Source organism: Microcebus murinus, chromosome 4 (assembly GCF_040939455.1).
Source record: "Microcebus murinus isolate Inina chromosome 4, M.murinus_Inina_mat1.0, whole genome shotgun sequence".
NCBI classification, from domain to species: Eukaryota; Metazoa; Chordata; class Mammalia; order Primates; family Cheirogaleidae; genus Microcebus; species Microcebus murinus.
In genome coordinates this window covers 98,172,058-98,199,860 of record NC_134107.1, presented here as the reverse complement: position 1 = coordinate 98,199,860, position 27,803 = coordinate 98,172,058, and the positions used below count along the sequence as shown (strand labels likewise).

At 56.9% G+C, this 27,803-nt stretch overlaps 1 protein-coding gene across 2 annotated transcripts in view; it reads left to right on the top strand.

Moving 5' to 3' along the window:
- The window catches only part of NECTIN1 (nectin cell adhesion molecule 1), an 85,808-nt gene extending 58,394 nt beyond the window's left edge, over window positions 1-27,414 (top strand). The window contains exons 6-8 of one of the 2 annotated variants that reach the window (XM_076002586.1): window positions 25,469-25,616; window positions 26,714-26,789; window positions 27,283-27,414. In XM_076002586.1, the coding sequence (XP_075858701.1) occupies window positions 25,469-25,616; window positions 26,714-26,789; window positions 27,283-27,414 (356 nt within the window). Of the gene's footprint in view, window positions 1-1,640; window positions 5,847-25,468; window positions 25,617-26,713; window positions 26,790-27,282 lie in introns of those variants that run through there. The other variant, XM_020286747.2, reaches the window with a different exon arrangement.
- The last annotated feature ends 389 nt before the right edge of the window (window positions 27,415-27,803 follow it).

Genomic DNA, 27,803 nt, shown 5'->3' with positions numbered 1-27,803 from the left:
TTCTCTCTGCCAGCCCTGCACGGAAGAGGCCGGGCGCAGGAGCATCTACGGCCCCAGCGCAGCCATGTGACCTGGGGCAAAGGGCCTCCCCTCCTCTGGGCCCCAGTGTTTCCACCAGCCCTTCCAGCCTGAACTCCAGGAAGGCCTTTCCTCTTTCCTAGAATCCCCACCCTGCTCCCGCCCGCCACTGGTGGGACAGCACCCACACTCACGAGGGAGGGGCGGACGGGGGGTGGAGCATGATTCCCGCGAGGGAGCGATCCTGAGTCAGGGCGTGGGCTGGCAGCAGCGCACTCCCAGCGGCTGCAACATACACCCAGCCGGACCTGGGCCTGAAGACAGGGGCAAGCCTGGAGATGGGCCCCAGGCTTGCCCTGGACCCGCAGCCCAGCGCCTCCTGACCGAGGCCGGCCGCGGTCTCCGGTGCCACCCTGTGGTGGTGCTGGGAACCGCCTCCCTTAGCCTCACCTTGGGACTTCTTTGGCCTCTGGCGTGGCCCTGGCTTCACCTACCCTCCCAGGCCTGTAGGGAAAGGGGCGGCGCCGCGGTGCCACAGCACAACAGCACTGTGGCCTGGCCCCGCTGGCACAGAGAGCCGCCACCCAGCCCTTTCTTGCATCCCACGGGCGTCCTTTCTCGCCCTTTCCCCTTTCCTGCCATCTCGTTTCCGCTCTATCTTCAGAGTGCACAGATTTGTACACGATTCTATCACGTCAGCATGGGGGTGTGGGCCCTCCCCCATACGTGCTCCCTGAGTCTCGGCTCGCCTCGAGGACAAGGGTGCATACCTGTGCACGTGCTCTTTGTGTGCACTCGTCTTCGCTGCACTCACTTCCACTCCCCCTCTCCGCCCACCCCCGCTCTGTGCCTGCGCCCTGCCATGTGGCTGTCTCACGCTTGCAGCTCAGGTTGGCAACACCGCGGGCCCCCACCTTCCCTTGCAGAGCCAGACCACAGCCAGGAACCGCAGCCCTGGTTTCCGGCACCATGGCAGCGGATGAGCACTCATGGGACATCTACTGGGCCAGGACCTGGGAACCCATTTTCCCTGTGCTCCGGGAGCAGACACAATTCAGCACAGAACACCCAGTCTGTTCCGGACTCTGGGTCTTGGAAGCCAAGCCGATGGTGTTGGGGCACAATGACCACCAGATGCTGGGCAGAGGGGCACCAGTGACATTGTCAAAGCATTAGATACAAGAGAATCAATGTTGCACTTATTAAGTGGAGATTAATAGCATACTGCTTCATAGAGCTGTGACAGCAAGTCGTGTGTATTGGATGCTGTGCGGAGCGTGCAGCTGGCTCGTGTGGCCTCTTGCACCACGAATGGGGGTCAAGCTGGGCTAGCACCACACCCCAGGACAGTCGGGATGGAAGGGCCTTCTTGCTGTGGGGACAGTCTTCTGCCTCTCTCCTCTCGCCTGTCCTGCTGCCGCTACCAACGCTGCGGCACAGTTGGGCTCCAGGAGGGGTGGGGTGCCGAGGGGCCTCTGGAACTGGAACTGCTCAAACCTGGGGTGCAGACAGCCTGTCCTTCCTGGCCTTTCCCTCCCCTGCCTCCCCACTCCCTCCCACCCCTGTCAACGCCCCAGGAGCACACGCTGACACTGTCCCCTCCATCTCTTTTCCTCACCCAGAATTCCCCTACACCCAGTCTCCTCCCGACCATGGGCGGCGCGCCGGGCCGGTGCCCACGGCCATCATTGGGGGCGTGGCGGGGAGCGTCCTGCTGGTGCTGATTGTGGTCGGCGGGATCGTGGTGGCCCTGCGCCGGCGCCGGCACACCTTCAAGGGTGACTACAGCACCAAGAAGCACGTGTACGGCAACGGCTACAGCAAGGCAGGCATCCCCCAGCACCACCCCCCCATGGCGCAGAACCTGCAGTACCCTGACGACTCGGATGATGAGAAGAAGGCCGGCCCGCTGGGTGGGAGCAGCTACGAGGAGGAGGAAGAGGAGGAGGGCGGCGGAGGGGGCGAGCGCAAGGTGGGCATCCCCCACCCCAAGTACGACGAGGACGCCAAGCGGCCGTACTTCACCGTGGATGAGGCAGAGGCCCGTCAGGATGGCTACGGGGACCGGACTCTGGGATACCAGTACGACCCCGAGCAGCTGGACTTGGCTGAGAACATGGTTTCTCAGAACGACGGGTCTTTCATTTCCAAGAAGGAGTGGTACGTGTAGCCCCCTTCCAGAGCCTCTGTCTGTGCCCACTTCTCCCCAGCCCCTGCCCGCACGCCCCCTTCCCACCCCTCCTCCAGGAGCTCAGCAGAGACTCACCTGGCTGCCCAAAGCCAGCCCCCGACTCCCGGGGGCCAGGGGAGCCCAGGGCAGACATGGCTCGGCTTTGTTTTTTATTTCCTCCCTCTCCCTGGCCCTTCCCCATGGTGTTGTGTTCGACTGTGGCTTTAGTGTTGCTGTATCTTCTCTTTACCCACCCCACCCGCCCACCCTCTGTGTAGGGAGCCCTGTTCTCGTCTTGTGTACCTGGGCGTCCCTCCAGGGTTTGGGGAGCCAGCCTTCCCCGGCCCCCGACACTGGAATTTGTTTCTGTTCTCCTCATTGCGGGTGGAGGGCTCTAGGGGCTCCACGAGGAAAAGCCCCCCCCACCCCCAGATGCTGCTCCTCCTCCCCTGAAAAGGAGAGGGGAACCCGACACCCCCAATGAGAGCCGACACAGCTGGGAGTTTGGACCCCCAATCTAGACAGCCGGTGCACCCCAGAGGTAGGGGCAGGGGTGTGGCTTCTCCCAAGCACCCAGAGGAGTCTTTGTTAAGTGGGGCCTTGGGCAGGGTTTTCCTGGTGAGGTTGGTTTTACATTTTTTTTCCTCATTGGCCTACAGAGGTTAGAGTTGGCCCAGCTCTGATGTGTCCCTCCTAACCCTGTCTGCTCCCCACAGTGGGGATCCAGGTAGACCCTGACCCCCACTTCCCATAGGTCTCCGCCGACATACACACACATGCACACCTGCACACACACCGCTCCCCTGCTCTCCCTGGGCCCCATGCCCCACCAGTGTGGACACTGCCCACAGCCTGCTTCTCTCTTCTATGGCTCTCCCCGTTTTCCAGCTGAGGATAGGGGCTGCCTGTAGAAGCTTCCAGAGATAGCTAAGACTAGGCCCCCTGGTGCCTCCACCATAGGATATCGGGCCAGCCCCAAACTGGGTCAGCACAGAAGTTTCTGATTTCTCCTTTATCTACCTAGTGACTCTCTGAGATAGCTGGGACTGGGAGTCAGCAGCAGGAGGGAGAGGTGAAGGACCTACGTGCAGGGCGATGGAGACGGAAGCCCTTGGCAGGGTTGGTGGAGGAGCTCTGCAAACACAGCCCGATGGACGGAGGAGTCCCGATCACCACCGTGGGGGCCACTGTAGAAGCCTCAGGCCCAGCGGGGGGGGGGGCAGCCTCCTGCCCCCCCACTGTCCATCCCTGCCCAGATGCCCCTGGGCCCCGTTCTGGGATGACGGCAACACCTGGGAGAAGCCCTCCCTTTTGTGCAGATTCCCTCCTTGAATGGGACACTGGGTTCCTACCAGCCACCCAAGACTGGGTCTTCCTGTGTATAATGGAGGAAGACCCCTCCCAGCTCAAAGTGCCTCAGTTCCTCCATCTGCCCCCCAGAGCCCCTGGCACTCTAGAGACAGGCAAGCCCATGGGAAAGACCCTGGGGTGAGAGAGGCAGTCCCCAAGGGCCCTCATGGCTGCCTGATAACATCCAAGCTAACCTGGCAGGGTGTCAGGGGCTCTGTAGGATGGCAAGTGTTGGGGGGGAGGGAGGCAGACCTCTCTGTGCCCCACGGGCACTGTCCTGCCCTGCCATAGGCTTCCTAAGGGAGCCACCCAGTCCCCCACCTCCCCTCCCTGGTGCTGCTGCTGACCCCCAACCAGCTCCGTCTCTGCCCTGGCAACCCTGGGCCCATCAGCTGGGCCTCCCTCGCCTGGCCTCACTGCCCTGGCCCTAGCCCAGGCCTCCCAGTAGCCACGTAGCAGAAGTCTGAAGCCATGCCAGCCCTGGGGCGGCTCTCCCCTCTAGGCATTGGAGGTACTGGATGGGCTGGAGTTAGGGGAGTCTAGGAAATTCTGGAGTCTTTCTAGCCACAGGGTAGAGGGAGGTGGAGGAGCTGGGCTGCTTCTCCCAGCAGTATTAGTGTCCCCCTGCCCAGGGCAGGGGACCTCGTCCATGTTACATCACTGCCCCATCCCACCTCACACCACTCTGACCCCTCTGCTTGGTCCCCTTGCCCTCCAGGTAGGAGGCAATCCCAGGGGCCTGCCTGATAGAGGCGTTCCCTATCCCCTGCTTGTCCTCCTGCGTCTCTCTTATCCTGCACTGCCACCCCTGTTCCTTATTCTGTGATGGACTTTGAAGGCCCTGGGCCCAGCCAAAGCACTGAGTCCCCCTTAAGACACCTCCACACCCTCCCCACAAGCAAAGCACAAATTATGGGGTCCATGTACAATGGGCCACGTAGGGGGCTCCTGCCCTGCCGGGAGCCACGGCATACCCACAGGCTGCTCTGGGCTGAGCGCGGGCACAAGGCAGGGTCGGCACTTGGGCCTAGGGAGGGGGATTTTCCGTACCCCACGTCTGGGAAGGGGGCACTGCCGCTGGGCCCACAGACACGGCCAGCGACAGGGGAGGGCTGGCCCTGCAGGGAGATGAGGACGTGTTGATTCCCTGATGCCCCCAGCATGAGCCGAGCTTCCGCTTTGCTGGAAATGAAACAAACTTGGTATGAATTGTGCCAAGGCCTCCCTACTTGTCACCCTGCCTCTTGTTGCCCTCCCTGTCCTTGCCCCCCACTCTACCTACACCCCATTTCCTTACAGATTTTGATATTGTTCTAACGTGTAACAGAACCATCTGAGTCCCCTTTTATCAGAAGGATCTGAAAAGCAGCAGCACAGAGTAGGGGGACAAGGGCCTGCAATCAGGCCCAGCACACGTGCACACAGTAGGCTTGCGCCTCCGGCAGACCCGGCGCAGGGGCGTGCACGGCCAGAGGGGCACTCGGCACACACGTGGCAGAGGAGTGGGCTTCTCCCGCTTTCAGCTGGAGAGAAACAGTGATCTCCCAGCGCTCAGACCGTAAGAGCCTCACAGGGGCCTGCACCTCGGGCATGTGCCCCCTCTGCCAGCCACCCCCATGTGCCCAAGTCACTGGTGCAATAACCTTTCTGCCATCCTCAAAGCAGAGGACTCGGGAATTGTGTTAGGTGGGTGCGGGCCGCTGGGCGGAGCCAGGCAGACGCGGGTGTCCCCTCTCCTGGGAGGAGGGCAGTGCTCCTAGGCCTTGAGAGTCCAGAGACCTGCAGAGCCTGACTGCCAACAGACGCCCTCTCCCAGTGAGGGCCGGCAGGTCTCCCCTAACCCCCACACCCACAGGGAGACCTCGCCAACGCCCAGCGCCGGGGATGCCGGGAGCAGGCCCCCCACTGTGGCCCAAGCAGTGAGGGCTCCTGGGACCTGCCGCTGCCACCGCAGCTCGGCCTGCAAGACGGGAGGAGCCCTGCCCACCTGGTGCTGCTGCTCTTCTGACCCCTGCTGTGAGGAATGGGACTCTTGGCCGAAAACATTGGTTTTCTCTTTTTGTATAAATGGAAACAACCCAGGAGAAGCTGCCATCCTCACCCCGAGTGTGACACATGCGACCTTAGCTTCGGTTTCTTCATCACCCTTTTCGCCTTTGGTCCTGGGGACGGCCCAGCAGATTCTCCTGGTTCTGACCCGGGGGGTGTTTGCATCACCCCCTTTTACTTGTATTAAAAAAAATGATGGGTTGAAAAATGTACTGAGGAAAAAAAATGTACTTTTTTATAAATAAAGTGTTGAAAACAAGCCTGTTTGATTCATACTACTCGTCTCATCTCCTAGCCACGGCCTGTCTCCGTGGCAGTGGGGATGGGGTGGGGTGCAGCTGGAGGGGCGCACAAGGAGAGTGAGGGGACAGCCCCACCCCGAAATCTCGTGGGGGCCCCGTCAGAGAATGCTCCCAGCTGCCACGAAACCACCTTCCACACAGTGGGGGGGCCGTGGACATGGGATGGCGGGCTGGCACCTGCAGACACGGCATGGAGCCCCATGGAAGGGAGGCCAGGGCGGGCTGGACCCGACAGAGGGAGAGCCCAGGCGGCTGGAGCCCTTCTGGGGGGGTGGTTTGGGTGCCTTCTGCCCCAGAGCTGCTGAGCTCTCCAGTTCCCTTTGTCCCCTTGTCGCCACACTCCCTGCTGTCCTGCTCCTTCCTGCCAAGTCCCCTCCTGTGGCTGTTTGGAGAAGAAAACCAGCAGTGTCACACCTGCTGTGTTGGACAGATCCCTGGGGACGGAGAAGAGATGGGAGCTTTATCCTTTCATCTTCTATTTGGAAGATTCTTCCAGCCCCCTCCCCTGCAAGCTCTCCCCGAGACCCAGCCCCCACCCCATTCCTCTCCAGGGGGCTCGTTGGAGGGAAGGTCTCCTTGTTCCTTGGTTACCTCCCCCTCCGCTCACCAGCACCATCTGCTTCCCATCTCCTGGGCTGGAATGCAGGACAAATCGATCCCGGGGGTGGGAGTGGCAGGGGCTTCAAGGACTGCCCTCTCCCAGCCACCCCCAGTAGCATCTCCTTTCACTGAAATCCACGTCATGGACCCCTGAGAAAGGAGGTAGGGACGACAGAAGCCAAGGTGGCTGCTTAGCAAAGCCTTCCTGCCCATTTGGGGGTGAGGCCATGTGCTCCACACCTAGGATTAGGGCAGGGTGGGCAGAATTAGGCGTGACGGAGAAGACAGCAGCTGTTGGCAGCTGGCTGGGCCCCTCGCTGGGGGCCCAAATCCAAATCCAGCACCCAAGAAGGGGCTGTGTTTAGGTGTTGATATTCGAATGAGATGCAAATTGGTTGTTTAAGCGGTCACTTCCTCAGTTTTCCAGGCTGTCCATTTAAGTTAATTTTTAATTTGTGCAGGCAATAAATGCTTAATTACATTATTAATATATTGGAAGAGAGCAGTGGACAGAACGTCCTAATTGGCATTTAACTAGAGCGTTCCGGCAAATTAGACAAGACTTCCTACGGCAGCGGAAGGAAGGCAAGCCAATTCGTCCCAGGCACAACCTCTCCGGGCGGAGCTTTGGGCTGGAGAACCCAGGCCCAGTCCCTTCCCCCAGGCCCAGATGCCAGCATGTCCGACCTCCCCTTGCAGACACCCCAGCCCCCAAGGCCCCGGGAGTCAGTCTTAGACTTCCAGTCAAGTTAGGCTTAGGAAGAACCTTCTGATACTTAGGCTGTGACTCCTTCTGCCCAAGCTTCAACCCTTGCCCATGTCCCCCCACCACCTTCAGCAGGGCAGGGGACCAAAGCCCATGGCCTAGAGACAGCACCTGCCTCAGTGGCTAAGTCCCTCCACTATTTTCCAGTCTGAGCTGGTGGGCCCAAGACTAAGATACCTGGTCAGCCACAGCGCCTCTCTGGAGACCATGGAGGCCTTTCTCTCAACCCCCCACCCTACCCCTGCCTGGCCACAGATGGTTAAAGGAATAGACTTGATGAATTTAGGGAATTATTTATTCAGGGATTTATTTATTTACTCGGGCATTCATTCATTCGTTTATTTCATATTTTGGGCCACTCTGGGCCAGACACTGTGCAATACCATGATAGTCACACCCAAAGTTCCTGCTCTCAAAGAATTCCAAACCCCAGGCATCCCAGATTCCAAAACCGACAGTGCCATATTGGCCGCAGGCTGTAGCAGAGCTGTATGTAAAGTGTGGTGACAGCACAGACAGGCAGGAGGAGATCATTTTTGTTTGGGGTGGTCTGAGATGACATCTCACCTGGGCCTTGAAGGATGAGTAGGAGCTCTCCCGAAAGAGATGTGTTAAATGTATTCCAGGCAGCCTTGAGAATGTGCCATCCTACATTAGTTGTTCTAAAAGGGATTATCCTAGCTCAACACTCATTCTGCGTATGGAGAACTAAAGTCTAGAGAAGGAACTAAGGTTTGGCCCAATTGGCCCATCAGAAAGCACGCACCAAACACGCTCAGGGCGGGGCCATGTCCTGAGAGCAGCGGGAGGGGGAGGAATGGCACCAAGGAGACACTAGATCTGGTACACGTTTCTCTTCACTCACAAAGCAGCAGGAGCCCCCAGTGGGGTACAGACTGGGTTTGCCGGAACCACTTTTCACGTTGAGTGGAGCTGTCAGACAGGGCTCACCAGGGAAGACTTCCCGGAAAATGTAGTATTTGAGATGGTTTGAAAAGTAGGAAGGATAGACTGGTGGGAAAGTTGGAGGAGGAAAGGCCTCTGGAGGCTTGAGAGGAGCAGCAGCTAGACCTGCTTCTGGACACACCTCTGCACCTGCCCCACCACTGGACACCTGGGGAGCCATCCTTGGGTTCTATCTTGGTGCTGGCTTCTTGGCCCCTGAACCTATTCGCTCCCCTGGTTACAGGCTTGATGGCAGAGCCAGGCCAAGTCCTTCTCTGTGGGGGCTGCCAGCCCACTCCTCGTCCCCAGAGCCCACTCCCAGATGAGAAGCTGCAGGCAGTGTCCTCACCCTCCCTCCCCTCTGCCAACAACTCTTCCCACAGTGTGTCAACACACACACACACACACACATGCACACAGAGCACGATCACACTCCCTAAGGGGCCTCGTCTCAGCTGCCCGTCCAGCTGTGTCCCATCCAAGGTCATCCTGAGCTCCGTGGAGAAGGTGCAGGGAGAGCCGTGTGTGGCTTGAGAACCAGCTGCAGGGTGTCGCCAACATACACCATGGGCTCCATTGAGTGAGAGAGCTTCACCCGGGATACACACCGGAACTATCTGCGGCTGTAAAATACCAGGCCCCACCCCAGGCCAATGGGGTCAGAGGCATATTTTTAATAAGCTGTCCCGGAGGTTCTAACGGACAGCCAGACTCAGAGCCCCACGTGGAGCAGAGGCCATTCCGGGTGTCAATCATGAGGAAGAGGTGGGTCTTGAGATGGAAAATGGGGCAGAAGGGTGGTGGTGGTGGTAGTAGTATTCGGGTGATTCAGCGAGTTAAGGCACATAGGATGTGGGTGCCAGACAACGCGACTCACTGTTATCATCATTAGTCATCATGGATCATCCTCATCATCATCGCCTCTGAGACTTGGGTCCTGGGTGCTAGTGACTGCAGTGGAGGCCACCACCTGGAGGCACATGGGGAGCCAGGAGGGAGCCACACTTGTGATCCTCAGGAAGCAGGTTTTCGGGCTTCAGGCCGGTCCTCGGTGCCTGGTTTCTAGACACCCGCCAGATGGAAAAGCGGGATGATGAGTTCAAAGCCCGGCATGAGGCCCCACAGGCCCGCTCCGAATGGAGTTCTTGCTGCACGGTGCCACCAACCTAGGGGAAGTGAACATCCCCCATAGAGGAAGGAGGCAGTCCCCGCACAGGCTGTCAGGCGATGCTGGAGGACCCTCTGAGAGAAGCAGAAGGGGAGGTGGCAGGGCCCTTACGTCCCTCACTCTCTGCCCGAGGACCAGCCCCAAAGGTCCTAGGAGGCTTCCATTGCACAGTAAGACCTCTGGGGGACGACTGACTTGGAGGCCACCGGGCGGGGGTCCCCCAGCCTGACCTCCTCCTCACACCTACTGTTCCCTCAGTTAGTGGCCAGGTCCTTCTCATTTGACAACACTCCCGGGACCCTCGTCCCTAACAGAGCCCGTGGCCTTCAGGGCGATAGGGGCAGTGGGCTGGAAGCCCCCTGAAGGCCAGGATCCCGCCTTTCACTCCCCGCACCCAGCCCAGAGCGGCACAGACGGGTGCTCCACAGATGCTGCACCAAACTGCATTTGCCACAGTGAGAGCCAAAGGAGACCTTCCGGGTGGTGTGCCAGCCTCCGGGCAGCCCAGGTGCCTCTGCTGATGGGCCTCCCCTTCCTGCCGCCACAGGGCCACTCCTCTGTGCAGACAAATGTCCCTCCTCTACGTGTCACCCACCAGTGTAGGCACTTCCCCGGGAAGCAACACAGATAACTCAGCCTGGCCTTCCTAGCACAGTTCTTCAGATCCTAGGAGATTGCCACTCCTCGCCAACCACGTTGTATATGTTTAACCCTGTGCCATGGTCATCAGGCCACTTAGCAACACAGCTGTGAGGAGCCCAGATGCTGGCGTCAGGTAAACCTGGGTGCAGGTGTCGACTCAGATCAGTAGCTGCGGGAGGCATCACCACGGTGGGTGGCAAAGGGCAAAACCGACACCAAACACCCTGTCACCTGTGGATTGCTAACAATGGGGCAATGTAGACTCACCACCTACAACAACCGTGCCACTCTGGCGTGGGCTTTTTGGTAGTGGGAGAAGCTATGCATATGTGAGGGCAAGGATTCTACGGGAAATCTGTGCTTTCTACTCAATCTTACTATGAACCTAAAATGGCTCTGAAAAATAAAGCCAATTTTTTAGAAAGAAAAAAAGTTCCTGTTACTCCAGGTGTTCCCAAAAAAACCACATTGCTGTCTCCCTCTCATTCTGAGAGCCAAGGGTCAAATACCTTTCCCTGGAACAGGCCCGACCATCAGGGGATGGGAGGTGAGGGCGTGGGGGACTGTTCACGCGTCCTCCCTGGACCTAGCCCACCCCCCTCAATGCAGAGGCACAGCCAACCCAGCCAGCCTCAGATGTCAGCACAGAACACAGAGGGGCTCAGTCCTGGCTGCTAAAGTCCTGGTGGGTGCTGGGTGGATGGAAGGAAGGAAGGAAGGAAGGAAGGAAGGAAGGAAGGAAGGAAGGAAGGAAGGAAGGAAGGAAGGAAGGAAGGAAGGAAGGATGAATAGATGGGTATTTGGATGGACAAGTAAGCCTTTGGGTTGTTTTCATATGTGCTACCTCTAATCAGATGTCCTTCACCCCGTACTTGGGCTCCCTCTTTGCCCCCACCCCACCCCCCACATGTGGCGATTTTCATGTGTCCCTGCTGAGTTTGATCTTGATAATCAGGGCCAGCATTTCAGCTCAGGGCAGTCCTTTGGATGCTCATGCTATCATGAGTTCAGCTCACAGCTGACATTCATGGAAAACCTGGTGGAGCAAGAGCCAGGGCTTCAGAGTCAAGCCACCCTTGACTCAATCCTGGTTCCACCACCTCTCAGCTGTGTGGACCCAAGGCCAGTCACTTGCCTTTGCTGAGCTGTATTTCTCCAGCTATGTGAATAGACCGCTGGGGTGAATAGAGATCACATATGGAGCAAGTTATTTGTAAAGCAGGTACCTACCACAGACTGCTGTAAGGACTAAAGGAGAATAATCTCTTTGTAAAGTGCTCACCACAATGCCTGGGACAGACTGAGTGCTCGGCTGAGTTTAGCTAGGATAGTACTGTTTCTTACCATTATGTTCAGCACTGTGTATCTGCCCTAAGCAGAGAAACAGAACCTGTCGTGGAAAACGACTTTGAGTATGAAGACACTTGCCAACTCCTAGGTGGGATCCCAGCTCTGTGCCACCCTGGCTATGCTGTGACCATCACCCTCTTAGTTTCTTCCTCTCTGATCTGCATTACCCCACACCAGGACCCACCCGCTGGTTGGAGAGGCACAGACATGAAGGAGCTGGAAGTGCCCCTCGGGGCGGCACCCTGGTTGGGATCCCCACACTGGGCCACCCTCATGCCATGGGGGGCCAGGGCCAGCTTCGGGAATGGGAGGCTGTGTTTACTCAAGGGCAAAGGCTCCCAGTGCATCCTCCAAAGTTTCACTGCAGAAATGGCTTCGGCGTCACGTGACATAGGAACCAAGAGAATAGGTCTCAGCTTTGGTCCGTTTAAAGTTACCAGGATTCTGTTTAAAGCTTTGGTACTTTTTAAATAAGTTTGTGTCTGTGAGACTCATCCATGAGGGTTGTTGTCCATTGCAGGGGCTGGGGGCTATATTATCCGTTGTGTGGATAGGCCACAGTGGACGTCTTTATTCTGTCATCAGTGGATGTGTGAGTTGTCCCCAGTTTGGGACAATTATGAACAAAGTTGCTAAAAACATTTTTGCATGTAACTTTGGGGCCCATTACCTTCATTCCTGCTGGGTAGGTACCCAGGAGTGGAATTAGGGCTTAGCAGATATGATCAGTTTTCCAAAGTGGTTGTGCCAGTTCATGCTCCCGGCAGTGTATGAAAGTTCCCAAGGCTCCGCTTCCTTGCCCACACCTGGTATCGTATGTCCTTTTAGTTTTAGCCTTTCTGGCAGGAGCATGGTGATATCTTATTGTGATTATATAGTAATTTGCATTTTTCTGATGACTCATGTTGAGCACTTTTTTTATATGACTGTTAGAGATTTGGAGATTTGGAAGGTTCGTAGACTTTAAAACAAGAATGTTTGAAAGCCCATCATCATTCATACATTCACTGGAGCTCCAGAGGAGGGGTTGGTGTCCAACCAGCCATGCTGGGGTCCTCCCAGGAGAGGTCCCCGTTCCGGAGGCCTAGGAGGCACTGGGGAAGCTGGGACAGAATGGGTGCAGCCAGAGGACGATGGGGAGGATGAGGGCTCTGGGGGAATCTCAGAGGAGCAGGAGGGACACACCAGCAATCAGGAGACAGGAGTCTTGATGTAACACGGAGCGGGTGGTATGAGGCACTGAAGGGTCATGGTGACCACACTGGGCAGGGTTTGCTGGAGAACCCTCCTCTGGTCCCCACAGCTGACTCCTAAGCAATGCAGCTTTCCTTGGGGGAGGGGGTTCTCAAGAAGAAGGGCAGGGGACAGGGAGCCATGCCCAGTGGAGTTTTCCCTGATGACCATAATGGGTTGGAGGGAAGGGCTGGACCACAGGTGAGAAGGAGGAAAGGGCCTGGGAGGTGGGAGGCTGGGCTCTGCTTCTGGCTCGTTTGCTCTCCCCAGGTAGCCTTGAGCAAAGTGATTCCATGAGCAAGGGGTCTGGGGCATGGCCTCTCTCTGCAGATGGAACAAAGAGCCTGAGAGATGGGAGCCTGGCGACCTCTCCTGAGCTGCTCCTGCACAAAGCAGCAGGGCTGGGGTGGCAGGTCCCCGGAGCTCACAGACAGCCCTGACAGTGACGAATCGCCATGCCCCATCCCATCGCCTCCATCTACTGCAGCTGGTCCTGAGACCAGGTGCTTGGGGGGGATTGTGCCAAGGGCAGCTTCCAGAGGAGTCTGGCTGGCAGTGACCACAGAAAGAGTGTGGGAAGGATGGCAGCCGCCTCTTAGGCCGGCTCAACCCTCCTTAGTGAGAGTGCCCCTCTCTGCCCTCCCCTGCAGAGAAGTGAAGGACCCGCCGGCTAACAAAACACATGACCCAGCCCCAACAAGAGGTGAGCAGGAAAGGGGTTCCCACAAGGAAAACATGGGGGCAGTGGGCTCCCCACATCTCCTCTGACCAGCAGGGTAGGGGAACAAAACCCTAAGAAAGACTGGCTGCTGTGCCCAGGGTTTTCCTCTGGAGAAGTGTCTGCTCACCCTGAGAAGATTTGGGATTTTGATCGATGAAAAGCGTAGGTCCCTTACATAAGCCCCTTCTCGAGACATACCCAGTGGAACTGGAGCCCCCAGCTGACTGGCGAGGGCCTTCCTGCAAGCTCTGGGATAAGACAGCACCCAGGGCCCCTCAATGGGGAAGGGTCGCCCTCCGACACCTGCTGCCTCCGCTTGGGTTTCTCTGCTGCCCCTTCCCAGGGACCAGGCTGTCCAAGCCAAAGCCTGGGCCCCTGGATGTCCTGCCTCATGCTCTGTTCTTTTGTCCCTACAGTACAACACCTGCAAATCCCAAGCAAGAGATCTATCTACCTATTTTAAAATTACAAACCATTATAACCAGATGGAACCTCAAAGATCATTTTCCCCAACCCTCAAATGAGGAAATTGAGTCCCAGGAGCCTAATGACAGTAAGAATTCCTTACACTGATATAATGTTTAGAAATTACAAAGTGACCCAAGATATTTTAATAATAGCTAGGACCTATGATATCAGTAAGTACCAGGTACTGTTCAAAGTGCCTTACGATATTAAATCCCCGCCCCAGTCCTGGGAGGTGGGTATTATTGTTATCACCTTCCAGGCAGTCTGGCCCCAGAGGCCATGCCACTAACCATTCTACCACCCTGCCCTCTGCCTGTTGGGTGGACTGTGAAGGACAGGCTATGCCTTGGCCCAGGAGAGAAGGACCACACCAGCCTAACTCTTGGGGGATCCCGGGGCCCAGACAAGTTTTAGTACACCCACAGAGCGGCAGGTGCCCCAGGCAGGGTAAAACCTGAGCTTGTGGGAACCACATTTGGTACCAAATGGAGTCCTCAGAGGCAGGCAGGGCTCATGAGGAAAGCATTCCTGGAAAAGGTAGTATGGGAGATGATTTTGTAAAACAGAAGTGATCTGGAAAAGTTGAATACACAGCACTGGGGAGGGGCAAAATCCCCCATGTAAATATTTATAGCAAGCATCAACTTGAATAGAGCAGACCCCTTGGACTGCAGGAAGGGGACCTGGGTGCCCGGTGGTCCTCAGAGGCCCCGGGGGAGGTAAGCGAGAGGCAGGTCTGCTACTCAGTTTAGCTGACGATTAACCCCAGGCTCAGGGATGTTCACTGTCTGCCCAAAGCCACACAGGTGGTGAGTCGTACACTCAGGACTTGGACCCAGGCCTTCTGACCCGAAGCCAAGCGGCTCTTTACACTCTACTGAACTCCCATTAAAAAGAAACAAAACTCCATCATGGCTCACGGTGTTCCGTTGGCTTATAACTTACTAAATGCATTAAACATACACAGTCCCATTTGAAGTCGTGCTCTGGAATCTCAAAGCGTAGCCTAGACATGCACAGACTCTGGTAGACGGGCCCAGGTTGGGCCTGAGTTTAATCAAGTCTGTCTCTCATTAGCTTGGAGACTTGGGGCAAGGAGTGTTCGATGGAGACACTAGTGCCGACCCCAGGGCTCATGAGGCGCAAGTGCCCAGGAAACACTCACTCTGGCCGCCCCTCCCCAGTCCAAATCAGTCCTGGTCCAGCTTCTCTCCCAAGAAGGACCCAGAGCCCAGCTGCCCCTGTTTCTCTTCTTGAGAGCATTAACCACTCATTTTCAAAGGGATAAACAAGTTAGTCCAAATCTTCTCTCTGAAGCTTCCCATGGTGCTGCCCATAGAACTTGCCAGAACAAAACCTGCTACTCCTCATCACCTCCATAAGTACGTTCAAGCCTTGAAGCTTCCCAGATTTCTAGAATATTCAGTGCCCCCAGGATACCAGAGCTCCTCCGGTCCCCCACCCCCTCACAAAACACATACCACTTTAGAACCAGGACTCCTGAGGAGGGTGGATTTGTGCCCTCCACCTTGGCAAGGCCAGGAGAAAGTCCATTCAACTTAATTGCATTTATCATAAGCATTTACATATCTAAATCCCCTCTCATTTTAATTACTTCAGACCATGCTGAGGTTATCTCAATATATACTCAATTTGGGGAATTTTCCATCAGGACCTGAGGCCACATAGTGGGGTCCGGGACCATTGAGGGCCCCCTGCTCAGATGGACAGAAGGTTAGACCACAGACACCCCTCACTCCCAGGAAGACAGACGGCCCCTCAGTTTCTGGCTATTTGCTTTGGCAATTCCAAGCTTTCCAGGGCCCCTCCCCTCCCAGCCCCTCCTGGGTGCCCAGCCTGTCTTGCCAATGTGGCCCGTGTGAGGGGGTGCCCCCACTCCCCCTGCTGATGGCTCATCAACTCCAGAATCACCTTCTAAGTGCCCTGCAGAGGTGGACATCCCTGGAAGAAGAGGGTAAATGGGCAGGCAAGAGGCCAGTTGGTGGGGGTGGGCTCCCCACGCTGGATTAACTAAGGACAGAAATGTGGGTGCCCTGAAGTCCGAGCAGCTCTGCCTCAGCTGGGGCTCAGAATCCAAGTGTAAACCTCAGCAAGCTTAGTCACTTCCTGTATGTGACTTTGGAAAAGCCACTTCACTCTTGTGCCTCAGATTTCTCATCTGTAAAATGGTAATATTAACCCATGCCCTGACCATTTCCTGGGATTTGCAAGTGATTTGTAAGCCATGAACTTCGGTGCCAATGTGAAGGATCCTCATTCTGCAATGACCTTTCAAGGTCATTCCCCACCAAGGAGACCTGGAGACCCGGCTAGAATGCCCCCAGTGGCAAGAAGCTTATTTCTTCCTGGGGTGGCCCAAGCTTGTCACAGGCAGCACTGACCTTCAGAGATTTCTAGTGAGTCTATGGCTGGATGATATTTAAGGAGAAGAAATAGGTACTCCATGAACTCCACCATTCCTGTGTTTTTGTATTTTCTGTGTTTCTTATTTTCCTGGTAATGCTCTTCTTGAAAACTGCTCATCCAGGCAAGTCCTGGGGCTTGCGTGGATGAGGGTCTCCTCGAGCACACAGCAAGACTGGGAGGGAGGGATGGGACCCCAAAGTAGGGAGCAGGGGAGCTCAGAAGACAGGCTGTTTCTGAGACTTGGGCAGTGTGTATGTTGGAGTGGGGAGAGGGACAGTTGTCTGCTGTCCCCTCCTCCCACCCACCACTTACACCCCCGCCCCAAGAACAGGTTCCCTCTTCCTCTCCCACCCCCCAGCCCAGCTCCAGACCGTGCCCTGTGGGGTGGAGCCTGCTTTCAGCCCAACTCCCAGATGCCCAGGCATCGTTTCAGCGGGCCTTGAACTCACATCGTTCTGACTCCACATGCTGTGGAGTAGGAGTCGGACTTGACCGATCTAATGCTGCTGTCTCTCGGGCCTTCCTACCCCTGGCCTCAGACCCGAGCCCCAGGAAGGCAAGCCACGGCGTCAAAGCTCCTGCCAACCTAGAAGGGAGACCCACTGGGATTCCCACCCGCAGGGAGAACAGAAGCGTCATGGGTATGGGGAGTCCCTGTGCAGGGGTTGCCAGCTGAGGGGAAAGGGGCTGGAGAGACCTGGCACAGACCCAGGCTCTCCTCCCAAGGCCCTCCCTGCACAGGCAGCTTCCTGGGCCCCGTCCAGTGACTTTCATGGGGTTGGGGAGGGATCTGGGTGGGGACCTGGAACCTGGCTGTTTACAGAGCTCCTCAGTGGACACTGCCCCCAAGCCAGTGACGTTTGGTTTCTGCAGGGACAGTCTCAGGCCCTTGCTCTGCCAGCTCTCCTGCTGGGTCCCAGGCAGTGGCTCTAGGGGGCTGCAGCCACAGGGGTGATGAAGGAGGATCCTGCGGGTGCTAGAAGGATCTGGAGGCCGTCTGCTAGCAGCCAGCCCACCACCATCCCGGGCAGTGGGAGAAGCCACCACCGCGCTGTGCTTCTTAATGCTAATAATATTAGAGTACAACTCCTGCCCCTGCCATCTACAGAGGCTGCTTGGTGCCAGGTTCTCCACGTGCATCACCTCACTTGTTTCTACCCTTTCTCCATTTCACAGATGAGAAAACTGAGGCTCAGCACAGGCCACACCACTAGAAAGTGGGGAATCCGCCATCATTTTTCCCACTGCACTAGTGCCTTTTTGGATTTGGCGCTTCCTCCCCCACTCGAGGACGCCTTTTGTGAGGGGAGATAGGGAGGAAAGAGTTAGGAGCCAGCGAGGAGAGGGAAAAGGGCAGGCTGGGGGTGGGCCGGATGGGAGTGTGGCAGATAAATAAATGTGTTCCCCACGCCCCCAGCCCGCCCCACATGGCTGGGCAATTCCCTCACTCACCCTCCTCCTTCTACAGGGCTGGGGTCAGAGCCCTGCGCAGCAGGGTCCCCAACAGCGAGATAGTCCCTCTCCCCCCAGGAATGTGCGTGAAATCCCAGTAACTCTCTCCAGCTGGGCCTGACCTTGGAGGGGGCTCAGAGGCAGCCTCACTCATGTTCCTTCTTCTTCCTGATGACAAGTCAAGGTGTGACGGGCTGGGGAGGGAGGGGAAGAAATAGGGGAGCTGGTGACATTGGGGAGATCATTCCAGATAGAGGGAACATTGTAGGCAAAGTGGAAAGTGGCTGTCCTCAACTCCTCCCAAAGGGGGTCACAGTCTCACGCACGTGCACACGCGTGCGCACACACACACACACACACACACACGGATGCTCTGACCTCTCTTCTGAGGCCCGCAGGGGCCTAGAAAAGTTGGGGTGTGTGGATCAGAATGGTGAAGGGACTAAGGAAAGCTGAGGGCAGGGGTGAGAGAGGCCGACAGGCAGGATTAGGGCAGGAGCCCCAGCCCTGGCTGCCTGGCGGGTCTGCTAAGGAGCAGACATGTCGCTGCCCTAGGAGAACTGACACTGGCTAAGCACTGAGTATCTCGGCACTGAGTATCATCTAGGCACGGTGCTAAGGGCTCTAACCTGCATTGCTGCATTTATGCCTGACAACAATCCCATTGTTATTCTCATTTTACACATGAGGACATGGAGGCTCAGAGGGTTTACGAGATTTGCCCAAGACTATACAACTAAGAAAGTGGCCAGTTCAAGGTTGGACTGGCCTGTCTTCCTCTGCAGATGAACTGAGAGGTGGAGGCAGCCAGGGGGCATGAAGATGGACCCTGGCCACACAGAGCACTGCATGGAGAGTCAGGGTGCCTGGGTTCCCATCACACCTCCATCAGCAATGGGCTATGTAACCTTGAGCCTTTCTCTAACCTTCTCTGAGCCTCCAGTTACCCATCTGTCAATAGAGGCAAAGGGTGGGGGTATCAAATGAAAGCATTTAAGTAAAAGCACATGTAACACATAACTGATGTTATGATAATGTGGCCACAGGTGTCATCTGGGCCAGAGTGCCAGCGTGGGTGAAGAAGCCAAGCTTCCAGTGAGGGGAGAAGTGCCAACGTCATCACCACCATCATCATCACCACCATCACCATCATCAACACCATCACCATCGTCAGCAGCTTCATCACCTTCATCAGCAACTTCATCACCATCAGCAGTACCATTAATTTCCATTTATTAAATAGCTAATAACAAAAATAGCAACCGTTTATTACACATCAACTATGTGCCAGGCACCTTGCTAAGCACTTTACATGATTTACGTCTGCTCCAGGTGAGCAGAATGGAAGTGAGGGCAAGGGCAAGAAGAGGGCAGGGCTCAGAGCATAGGGCCTCCAGCCTCCACCCAGGAGGTCTGAGGAAGGCGACTACAAGGTGACCTCCACCTAAGTTCAGAATGAGAGCACATTCTGTGGCCAAAGACAAAAGGCATTTTGCACCAAAGGGCCCACCAGGGAAGACACAAGGCTGAAGCACAACCCAGCCCAGGCCAGAGGGAGTGCCCAGGAGCCCAACTAGGGGAGAGGTTCAGGGCCGGCTCAAGGCCAGCACAGGCTGCAAGAGGAGGAGAGGGCAGAGGCCTGGCTGCACAGGCCAAGGAAAGAGCTCTGTGATTGCAGCTCTGGGTGGGTTCTCTCACCACCCTGGATCAGAGGAAAGCTCCTGAAAGGGCCCCTCCTGTATGGGCTAAACGGGGGAGAACGGGGTATGTCCCCTCCCGGGCGAGGGGAGAGGAGATTGACACATGCCCCAAGTGTGATGGGACAGCAGCCAGCCCAGCTCCAAGTCCTGGGGAGAAAGAACTGAAATGAGACACAGACGGAGACGGAGAGAGCTGGAGCGAGCCAGGACACGCAGGCGCGTGCGGGACACGCTGTGGGGCCCGGCTGCGAAGTGTGTGCAGGGCCTTGGTGGGGCAGGCTGGGGAGCTTAGTCTCGATGCCGAGGCCACAGGGATGCAGGGATGCCCATTGCTGGCCCCTGAGCATGGGACCAGCCCTGCTCCATCCCAGCCCCAGCCTCCACGTTGCTCCTGCCTGTGCAGTCAGAACATTCCAGTCCCTGGGGTGCAGGTCCTGCATTCTCACAGTTGGGCTTCAATGTAACAGTGAGATTCACATGAGTCTTGGGGCCCTCCCAGCAGCGAGACTGCTGGGTTCTGCCCTCAGATCTTCCAGACAGAGGAGAGTTGGTCCAGGACACCCTCCCTCCAGCCCTTGCCTTTGGCAACAGGAAAGAGGTCAGTCTTGCACACTTGGGCTGGATAAATGGCCAAGTGGATGCTGACCCACAGGATGGGTCCTGGGCAGTAAAACCAGACTTTCCTTCAGCCCATCCTACCTCAGGGTGCTAGGTCCAAACACCCAGCCTCTTCTGAGCTCTCAGCTCTCCAGAAACACCTGCTTGGCCTGCACTGGAGGAGATGGCAGACCAACCCAGGCATCTTCCTGGGCAGAAGGCCCAAGTGGCTGCCCTAAGGAGCTCTGGAGGAGACGACCCCAAGATAGCCTTGTCAGTCCAGCTCCTGAGAAAGGGCGTGTCTCTGTCCCCACGTAGGGGCAGAGGGGGCGAGGGCATTACCATGACCTATGGGTGAAATCCAAACCTCTGAGCATGCTCTGCCCCCTACTTCCCCCACCCCCAGATTCCTGCCCTGTCTATCTCCCCTGGCACCCCATTTCTAAGTCATATCCGATACTTGGAACTTCCCTCATATGCCCCACATTTCACACACGGGCTCCTGCGGCACCCTTCACTCTGCCTGCAATGCTCTTCTCTCTCCCTTTCTTCTCCTGGTGAACTCCTATTATGCTTTCAAAACCCTGCTCAGAAGGCCCCTCCTCTGTGAAGCCATGAACTCCCAGAGTTAACTCTCTCCTCTATACTCGCCTGGGCCTTGAGGAGACTTCTCTTGCAGCGTGAGTCACAAAATAGGGTATTTAGTTGTGTCCGTGCATGACTCCTCCATTAGCCAGGGGACAAGACCCTCAGCACCCGGCACGGTGCCTGGCACATAGAAGGTTCTAGGGACATGTTTGTCTAATGGAAGGAGGGGCAGTGGGCAGGGCGAGTGTGAAGCAGGACGTCCGGGTTCACCTTCCGCCCTGTGCTAGGCCTGGGGCGCAGGAACACCAGGTCCAGCTGGGAGCTGGGTGGTACGAGGCCCAGACTCAGATGTTGGCTGCGCAGGTGTGATCCAAGGCTCCTCACACTTCCTGACCACGAGGCCTCAGCGAAGCGGGCAGGTCTGGCTCCTGGGAGAGCAGAGAGGCTCCTATGTCCCTGTCCTGCAGCTCCCCAGAAGGGGGCCCGGGTCTGGGTTCACCTCCTCACGGTGGATTCCACTTTCTCAGTTTGAGGGACTGGAAAACCAGACATGCTGTTGCCACGAGTCAGGCGAGAGAACTGAGGCCCAGGGGCTATGGTCCCAGAGGCAGGAGCATCCAGGAGGGAGAGGGCCAGAGGCCGTCCTGGGGCCTGAGCCAGGACAGAGCGCAGGGTCTCCCCAGAGAGAGGAGGCCAGGCGCTGCTGACATAACAGGACAAGAGGGACTTCAGCAAGTCCTGCCATGGTGGTCCTCGCTGTGGGACTCTGGACAGTTGACTTGACCTCTCTGAGCCTTCTCAGTAGAACAAGGCCAACCTCACAGGCTCTTAGCGAGGACCGAGCCTGGCGTGCAGCAGGTCTCTCTGGGGCGCCCTCGCACCCTCCCTCCCTGCTCAGCTGGCCGCTGCCTGCAGGTGACTGGGCCTGCCCTGAAGCCCGCGGAGCTGGGAGTGGGGGCACAGATTGGTCACGGTGTAACCAGAGAGTGTCTGGGGGCTCCATGCCAGGGCCCCCGCTGGGGCCAGCGCCAGACCCCCTCCACACAGCTGTCAAGGCGAGGCTCAGAGACAAAGCAACCAGGGGCCCCCACTGGGGCAGGGGGGTCGGGAGGGCCGTGTCTGGTAAAGGATGAGACGGGGTGCCGGGCCCCTGCCCAGTAAGGGACCGGACTACTGAGGAGGCCTGGCAGCCTCAGACAGAGTCACTCACAGGCTTGGGCTCCAGTGTCCACGCTGCCGCTGACCGGCTGGGTGACCTCACACAAATAACTTAACTTCTCTGAGCCTCATTGTGCTCATGGGGAGTAATGTTACCTCATTTTGCAGCCTTGATATGAGGATCACACAAACCCCAAATCAGCAACGTCACCCGGCACAGTGCCTGGCATGCCACAGACTCAGGCCAGTTTCTTCTCTGTGTCTTTCCCTTGTCTTTCCCTTTTCTTGTCCCATTTCTCATTTTCTCACTACTGCTAGTATTTAACCCCCAGGGTAAGACCCTCCAGGGGACCAGGCAGGGCTCCGAGGCACCAAGGGAAGTTGCGCTTAGATTTTGAGACGGTGGGACGTGGAGAGAGGGCAATTTGGAGGGAACAAAATCAGAGTTCTCCACTATGGCCCTGGCTCGTTTGCCCCTGCCCACTGCATCCCACATGCCTGGACCCTTGGTTTTCCTACTGCCCACGTTAGCGCGTTCACAGACGCGCGCGCCACACGCGGGCAGCCCTCCGTACCTGTGCGCACTGCATCCGTGGATTCAACCAACTGCAGGTCAGAAATATTCCCCCCCAAACTGGATGGTTGCATCTGTACTGAATATGTACAGAGTATTTTCTTGTCATTATTCTCGAAACAATACAGTGTAACAACTATTTACATAGCATTTACATCGTATTATTAGGTGTCGTAAGGAATCCAGAGATGATTTAAAACATACAGCAGGATGTGCGTAGGTTACGCACCATTCTATGTCAGGGACTGGAGATCGAGGAGTTTGCTGTTCTGGTGGGGGCGGGTGCTGGGGCCGATCCCCCACGGATACCAGGGGACAACTGTACTTGTGTTTTCACTGTAAGGGTGACATGAGGGCCTCTATAAGAATAGCTGCCTCCCTCTCTTGCCAAAGTGGCCCAGAGTCCCTGAGGGGTGGTGGAAGAAGCCTCTGAGGAAGGTCCCCTAGAAGCAGGAGTCGAGGCAGGAGCTGGAATCCCAGCCCTCTGTCCTAAAACCGTCTCTCCCTCCTGCTCGGATCCCATGTGGGGCTGGCCATGTGGGAGAGAAACCTGAACTCCGTGAGCCAGACGTTGTCTGTGTTCATTTCCCTACTGGTCCCCCCAGCCCAGCCCTTTGGAAATGCCAGCCTGCCTCAGCTGTGCTGAGAAGAAAAGGGGATCTAGGTCTGGGCTGTGTCCAAACAGAATTCCTAGCATCTTGCACGGACATAGCTAAGGACTCAAAGTGAGAGCTCCCCCTGGTGGAAGGTGAGATTCCAGAACAGCCCTCTACACACTCATTCAGGCAAACCTCCATTCATTCACCACGCACCTGCTGAGCGCTTCCTGCATACCAGGCACCCCCGTGCAGGGGCTGGAGAGACAAGTCAGATGTGCACTCACAGTCTATAGAAAAGACACCGAAAGAGGGTGCTGGGGAAGTCGAGAGTGGACACCCACTCCAGCGGAGGAGGCAGGGAGGGCTCTCTAGAGGGAGCACATCCAGCTTAAAGCTGCAGGACAGGCTGGCCTGGACAGAGGCAGGAAGAAAGAGAGACCCCTGTAGGGAGAGCAGCTGAGGCTGAAAGGAAGCAGGGATGCCCCATATCCCATATGGGAACTGCAAGAGGTCCAGCTGGCTGCAGCGTGGCATTTCCTCCAGGAGCCAGGTCATGAAAGCCTCAAAAGCCTCAGCCCTTGAACACTTTCCTGAGGGCCAAGAGGTCTCAGAGGATTTTAAGTAGGGAGGTGCCCTGATCAGATCTGTGGCTTAGAAAGAACACTCAGGCTCAAGGGCAGAGAACAGTTTGGAGGGGACAGGACTGGAAGCAGAAGAGCTAGTTAGGCTGTGGCAGCAGTGCAGGTGATGCTGGTGGCTGGACCGAGAGGGGTGGCACTGCAGATGGGGAGGAGCCGCCACTCCTGAGAGCTGTTCAGGAGGTAGACACGAGCAGGTGAGAATCAGTGGTGTTCGGAGGCAGGGACTGTAACTCACGCATCTCTGCTTCCCAGCGCCAGGACAGTGCCTGGAACACAGCAGAGGCCCATACATGTTTGCTAAACCAAAGCAAGAGGCAGAGATGGAAGGGTGCAGGGGCAGAGCAGGAAGGCGTGCGGATAAAGAAGAGAGAATGTGGAAGGAAGCTAGGGCTGGGTGCCAGGGTGCCAAGGTTTGGAGAAAGGGGGACAAGCTTTGTTTAATGGGTTGCAATATCCAAGCCCAAGAGGTGTGAGAAACAAGAAAGACCAGAAGCATGACGCTGGGGTAGAGGGTCCTAGGAGGAGGCTGGGGTTTCTGGGTCCCTGTGATAGACACGCACACAGGACCCAGTCCCTGGAGCCCACGACTCTCACATAAGGCTGCCCCTCCTGGCCAAACTGCCTGCCCAAGGGGGCCACAGCCCACCAGCAATAGACGGATGGATGCTGGGGCCGGAGGCTTTGCAGAGAGGGCTCTCTTCAATTACCAGAGGCTAGGGCCAGAGAGGAGCTGCATAGTCACTTGGAGCCAGGGTTGTGCTGAGGTCTCTGCCAGATACCTGGCACTGAGATGGAGAACAGAGAGAGAGAAAGAGAGAGGCAGGTGCTTGTCAATTCCACTTTAGGAAAATTGGCTCCATGATGTTTATTGCAAACTGCAATTTAGCATCTCTATTCAGGTGCTCTGTGTTTAATTATATATAATATGGTGGTGGGGAGGAAGGAGAGAAAGAAGTCTACAGTAGATGATTTTCTCCTCGGTCTAGTGCCCTCTGGGTGTTGTAAAGGTCAAAGGTGAGAAATGGAGCCCAGCAGAGGGAGGGACGCAAAGGATCAGCTGTGGCTTCACAGCCAAGCCTGGACAGCCAGAGAGCAGCAAATACCCCTGGCCACAAGCTCAATGTCAGCTGCCTCGTAGTCTTCAGGGACAGACTGGTGGCTCCAGATCAGACTGAGAAACATCGCAGCAAACCAGAGCAATCCTCCCAGGCCCTTCTCTTTCTGAGGCCCAGAGAGGTTGTGTGACTTGTCCCGCCACAAAGCAGGTTGCGAGGGGCTGCTGGACACCCCAGCCGCGCTCCCCTCCGTGGGGCAATGGCCAGGTGGGTCCGACAGAGGGTGGCTCAGCCCCCGTGCCTTAGGCCACAGCCCTCTGAGTTTTGCAGCTCCTCTGTACGGGAGAGACTTGGTTTCCCTGAGAGGAGCCCCCAGGCGCCCCCTCCTATCCACACTCACAGCTCCCATCTTCCTGTCAGGGGCCTCACCCTCTCTCCAGAGCTGCGAGGGCAGAGCTCCAATTAGTTCATTTGCTAGTTTAATTGAGTAGGGAGGGGAAGGAAATTAAACTCCTCAACAGGAATCTTCCCTGCAGGGCCAGAAGTGGAAGGAGAGGGTGGAGACCCCACCTCTGAGCACCCTCCCCCTGCCCTGGGTCTCCCCTCCCCCAGTCCACCCCTGTGCCCCAGATCCCATGATCAGAGCAGGGTTGAGGGTTATAGGGTCCTGGGGACCTAGAGGATGACGTTCTCTCCCACCCTGGCTGGGACAGCCCCTCCTAGAACAGGAGCATGGGTGGGGGGCATGCAGGGCAGGGGTGCTGAAGGCCAAGTACTGCCTCAGTTATCTGATTCTCTCACTCTTTTGCCCACCTGACTCTCTCTGGCTTACTTCAGTCTGTCTGTCTGTCTGTCCCTCTCTCTCTCTCTGATTCTCTTTGTGTCTCGGTTCCAGAAAAGCCCCTCCCCCAGGGTGGCACAGGAAACGTGGCCAGGCTCCTAGGCGGCACCGTGGCTGTGGTCCTCATTCTTGCCATGCCACTGGCTGTCTTCTTTCTGTACCGCCGGCAGCAGAAGGGCCAGCTGGGGACAGATGGTGACGGGTGAGTGTTGACAAGCTTCTGCCCACCCCAACTCTCCCTTCTCTGCTCCTGCCGCCCACCCCCATGGCTTCCCAGACACACTGAAGCACCTGAACTTGTGAGAGCTCAGGGCCTTCCGAGGGCTTCCCCACCCCCACCTGTGGGGGGAGGGGCATTAACCCTTTGGTGGGAGGAGCTAGTCCTCACAGGTGCCTGCTGTGCAGTGGGCACCGCCCAGTGTTCACACTGCCAGAAAGATGCGTTTGAGCCTCACAGCAGCTCCAAGGGGCAGGTGTACCATTAGAATCAGCAATTGACTGATGAGGAAACTGAGGCACGGAGAGATTAAATAACTCACACAAATTTACCTTCTCCCAGCCACTGACAAGGGTGAGGGGCAGGCCTGGGGCCAGGGCGGCCAGTGAGGCACAAAGTTTATGGGAGTGCCAAAAACCTCAGCCCTCATGATAAATAATATTTTAATGCGATATTTAAAAAAATCAAAATGAATTCAAAAAATCCATGATAAACAAAATATTAACATTTTAAATAAAGACGGGGTTGGAATTACTGATTTTTCCCTGTTGCCTCAGGCTCAGCATGCCTCTATTACTCTATGCCTGTCTTTACTTCAAATGTTGATATTTTGTTCAGTATGGATTTCTGCATTAATTTTCATCTCAAAAATGTTATATTAACTATTATTTATCGTGATGACTGAGGTTTTTGGCACCCCCATACTTTGGATCCGGGGCCTCCCTCCCCTGGCCCTGGGTGAGGGCCCCCTGGGCATCTTTTGGATTTCCCAGTTTTTTGAGCTGGAAAACCTGAGATTCACATGGTTCCAGTACCCAGGCTAGAGGGAGGGACGAGAGGGACAGGACAGGCTAGGGACAAGGGCAGAGACACCTGGGAAAGGTGGGCAGGGCACTCAGCCTCTAACCCACTTGGCTGAGTCACCACATCCCAGGCTCTGGCCACCCAGCAGGCTGCCCAGGAGCAGGGCCCATCATTGACAGTAGGGCTCAGGGACCTGTCACTGTCAGGTGGCCTGACCAGGGAAGAGACTGCCCCATGCAAGCCCCTGTACTGAGTGCACCTTCATCCTGTTCCCCCAGGACCGACCTAACCGCCTCCCAGAAGCTGGAGCCTCCTCCCAGCAGGCAGAGCTACCTTGCACCTGAGGACATCCAGGTGGGCTTGGAGCAGCAGAGAACAAGGTCCCTAGACTGGGGGAGGGGAGAAAACCGGGAGATGGGCTCAGGGAGGGGCCCAACCTTAAGGCGGGGCCAGCACACCTCCGTGGGCCGGTTTCCACAAGGCCAGGGCCAGGCTAGAGCCACGGTCCAGGTCTTCCCTCTGTCCCCACCCTGAGAGATAACAGACTAGGACCCTCCCCGCCCCAGGGCCCCCAGGGGAACCTCTTCCTCCACCTCTCAGTCCATTCATTCATTACAAAATACTTACTGGGCACTGACAGGGTGCCTGGCCCCGGGCTGGTAGAGCCAGCACAGCTAAAGTCTCAGGCTGCACGTGTGCCCTCCCAGGTGGCCACAAGTGTGGCAGATGCCGGGATGGGGGTGCATGGAATCGAGGAGGGGAGTCCCAGTCAAACTAGGGGTCCAAGGGGCCTCCCGGAGCAGGGGCACAAGAAAGTGTGCACAGCACTCACGTCCTTCTCTTCCAGATTCTCCGCCTGGAGGCAGGGAGGCTGCGGCAGGAAGAGGAGGAGCTGCAGAAGCTGTCCCTGCAGCCCCCCTACTATGATCTGGGGGTCTCCCCCTCCTATCACCCCTTGGTAAGGACGACTGAACCTTGAAGACAGTGCCCCCAGCCAAGTTCCACCCGGCCTGACCACGAGCCCAGCTGCCTTAGAGGGAAAGAGGACAAAGGAGGCTGAGGAGGGCAGGGTGGCAGGGTGGCAGGGTGGCACTAGGAGGCCCACCCCAGGGGGAGCCTCAGCCCCTCAGGGCTGCCCACTGCGGGCACGCTGGGAAGACCAGCTGGGGAGAGTGGGATTTCCAGGGAGGCTGACCCCAGGCTGATGCCAAACTCTCTGTCCCCCAATCCCTGTCCCTAGCTCTGTACCCTGCACCCCAGTCCCCCGTCCTGCCAACGACCACCAGAAAGCCAGCCACAGCCCCTCCTCTTGGCCCCACTCCCAGCCGCTCGGAGGGCCAGCGTCCACTTGAATGGCTGCCACCTTTG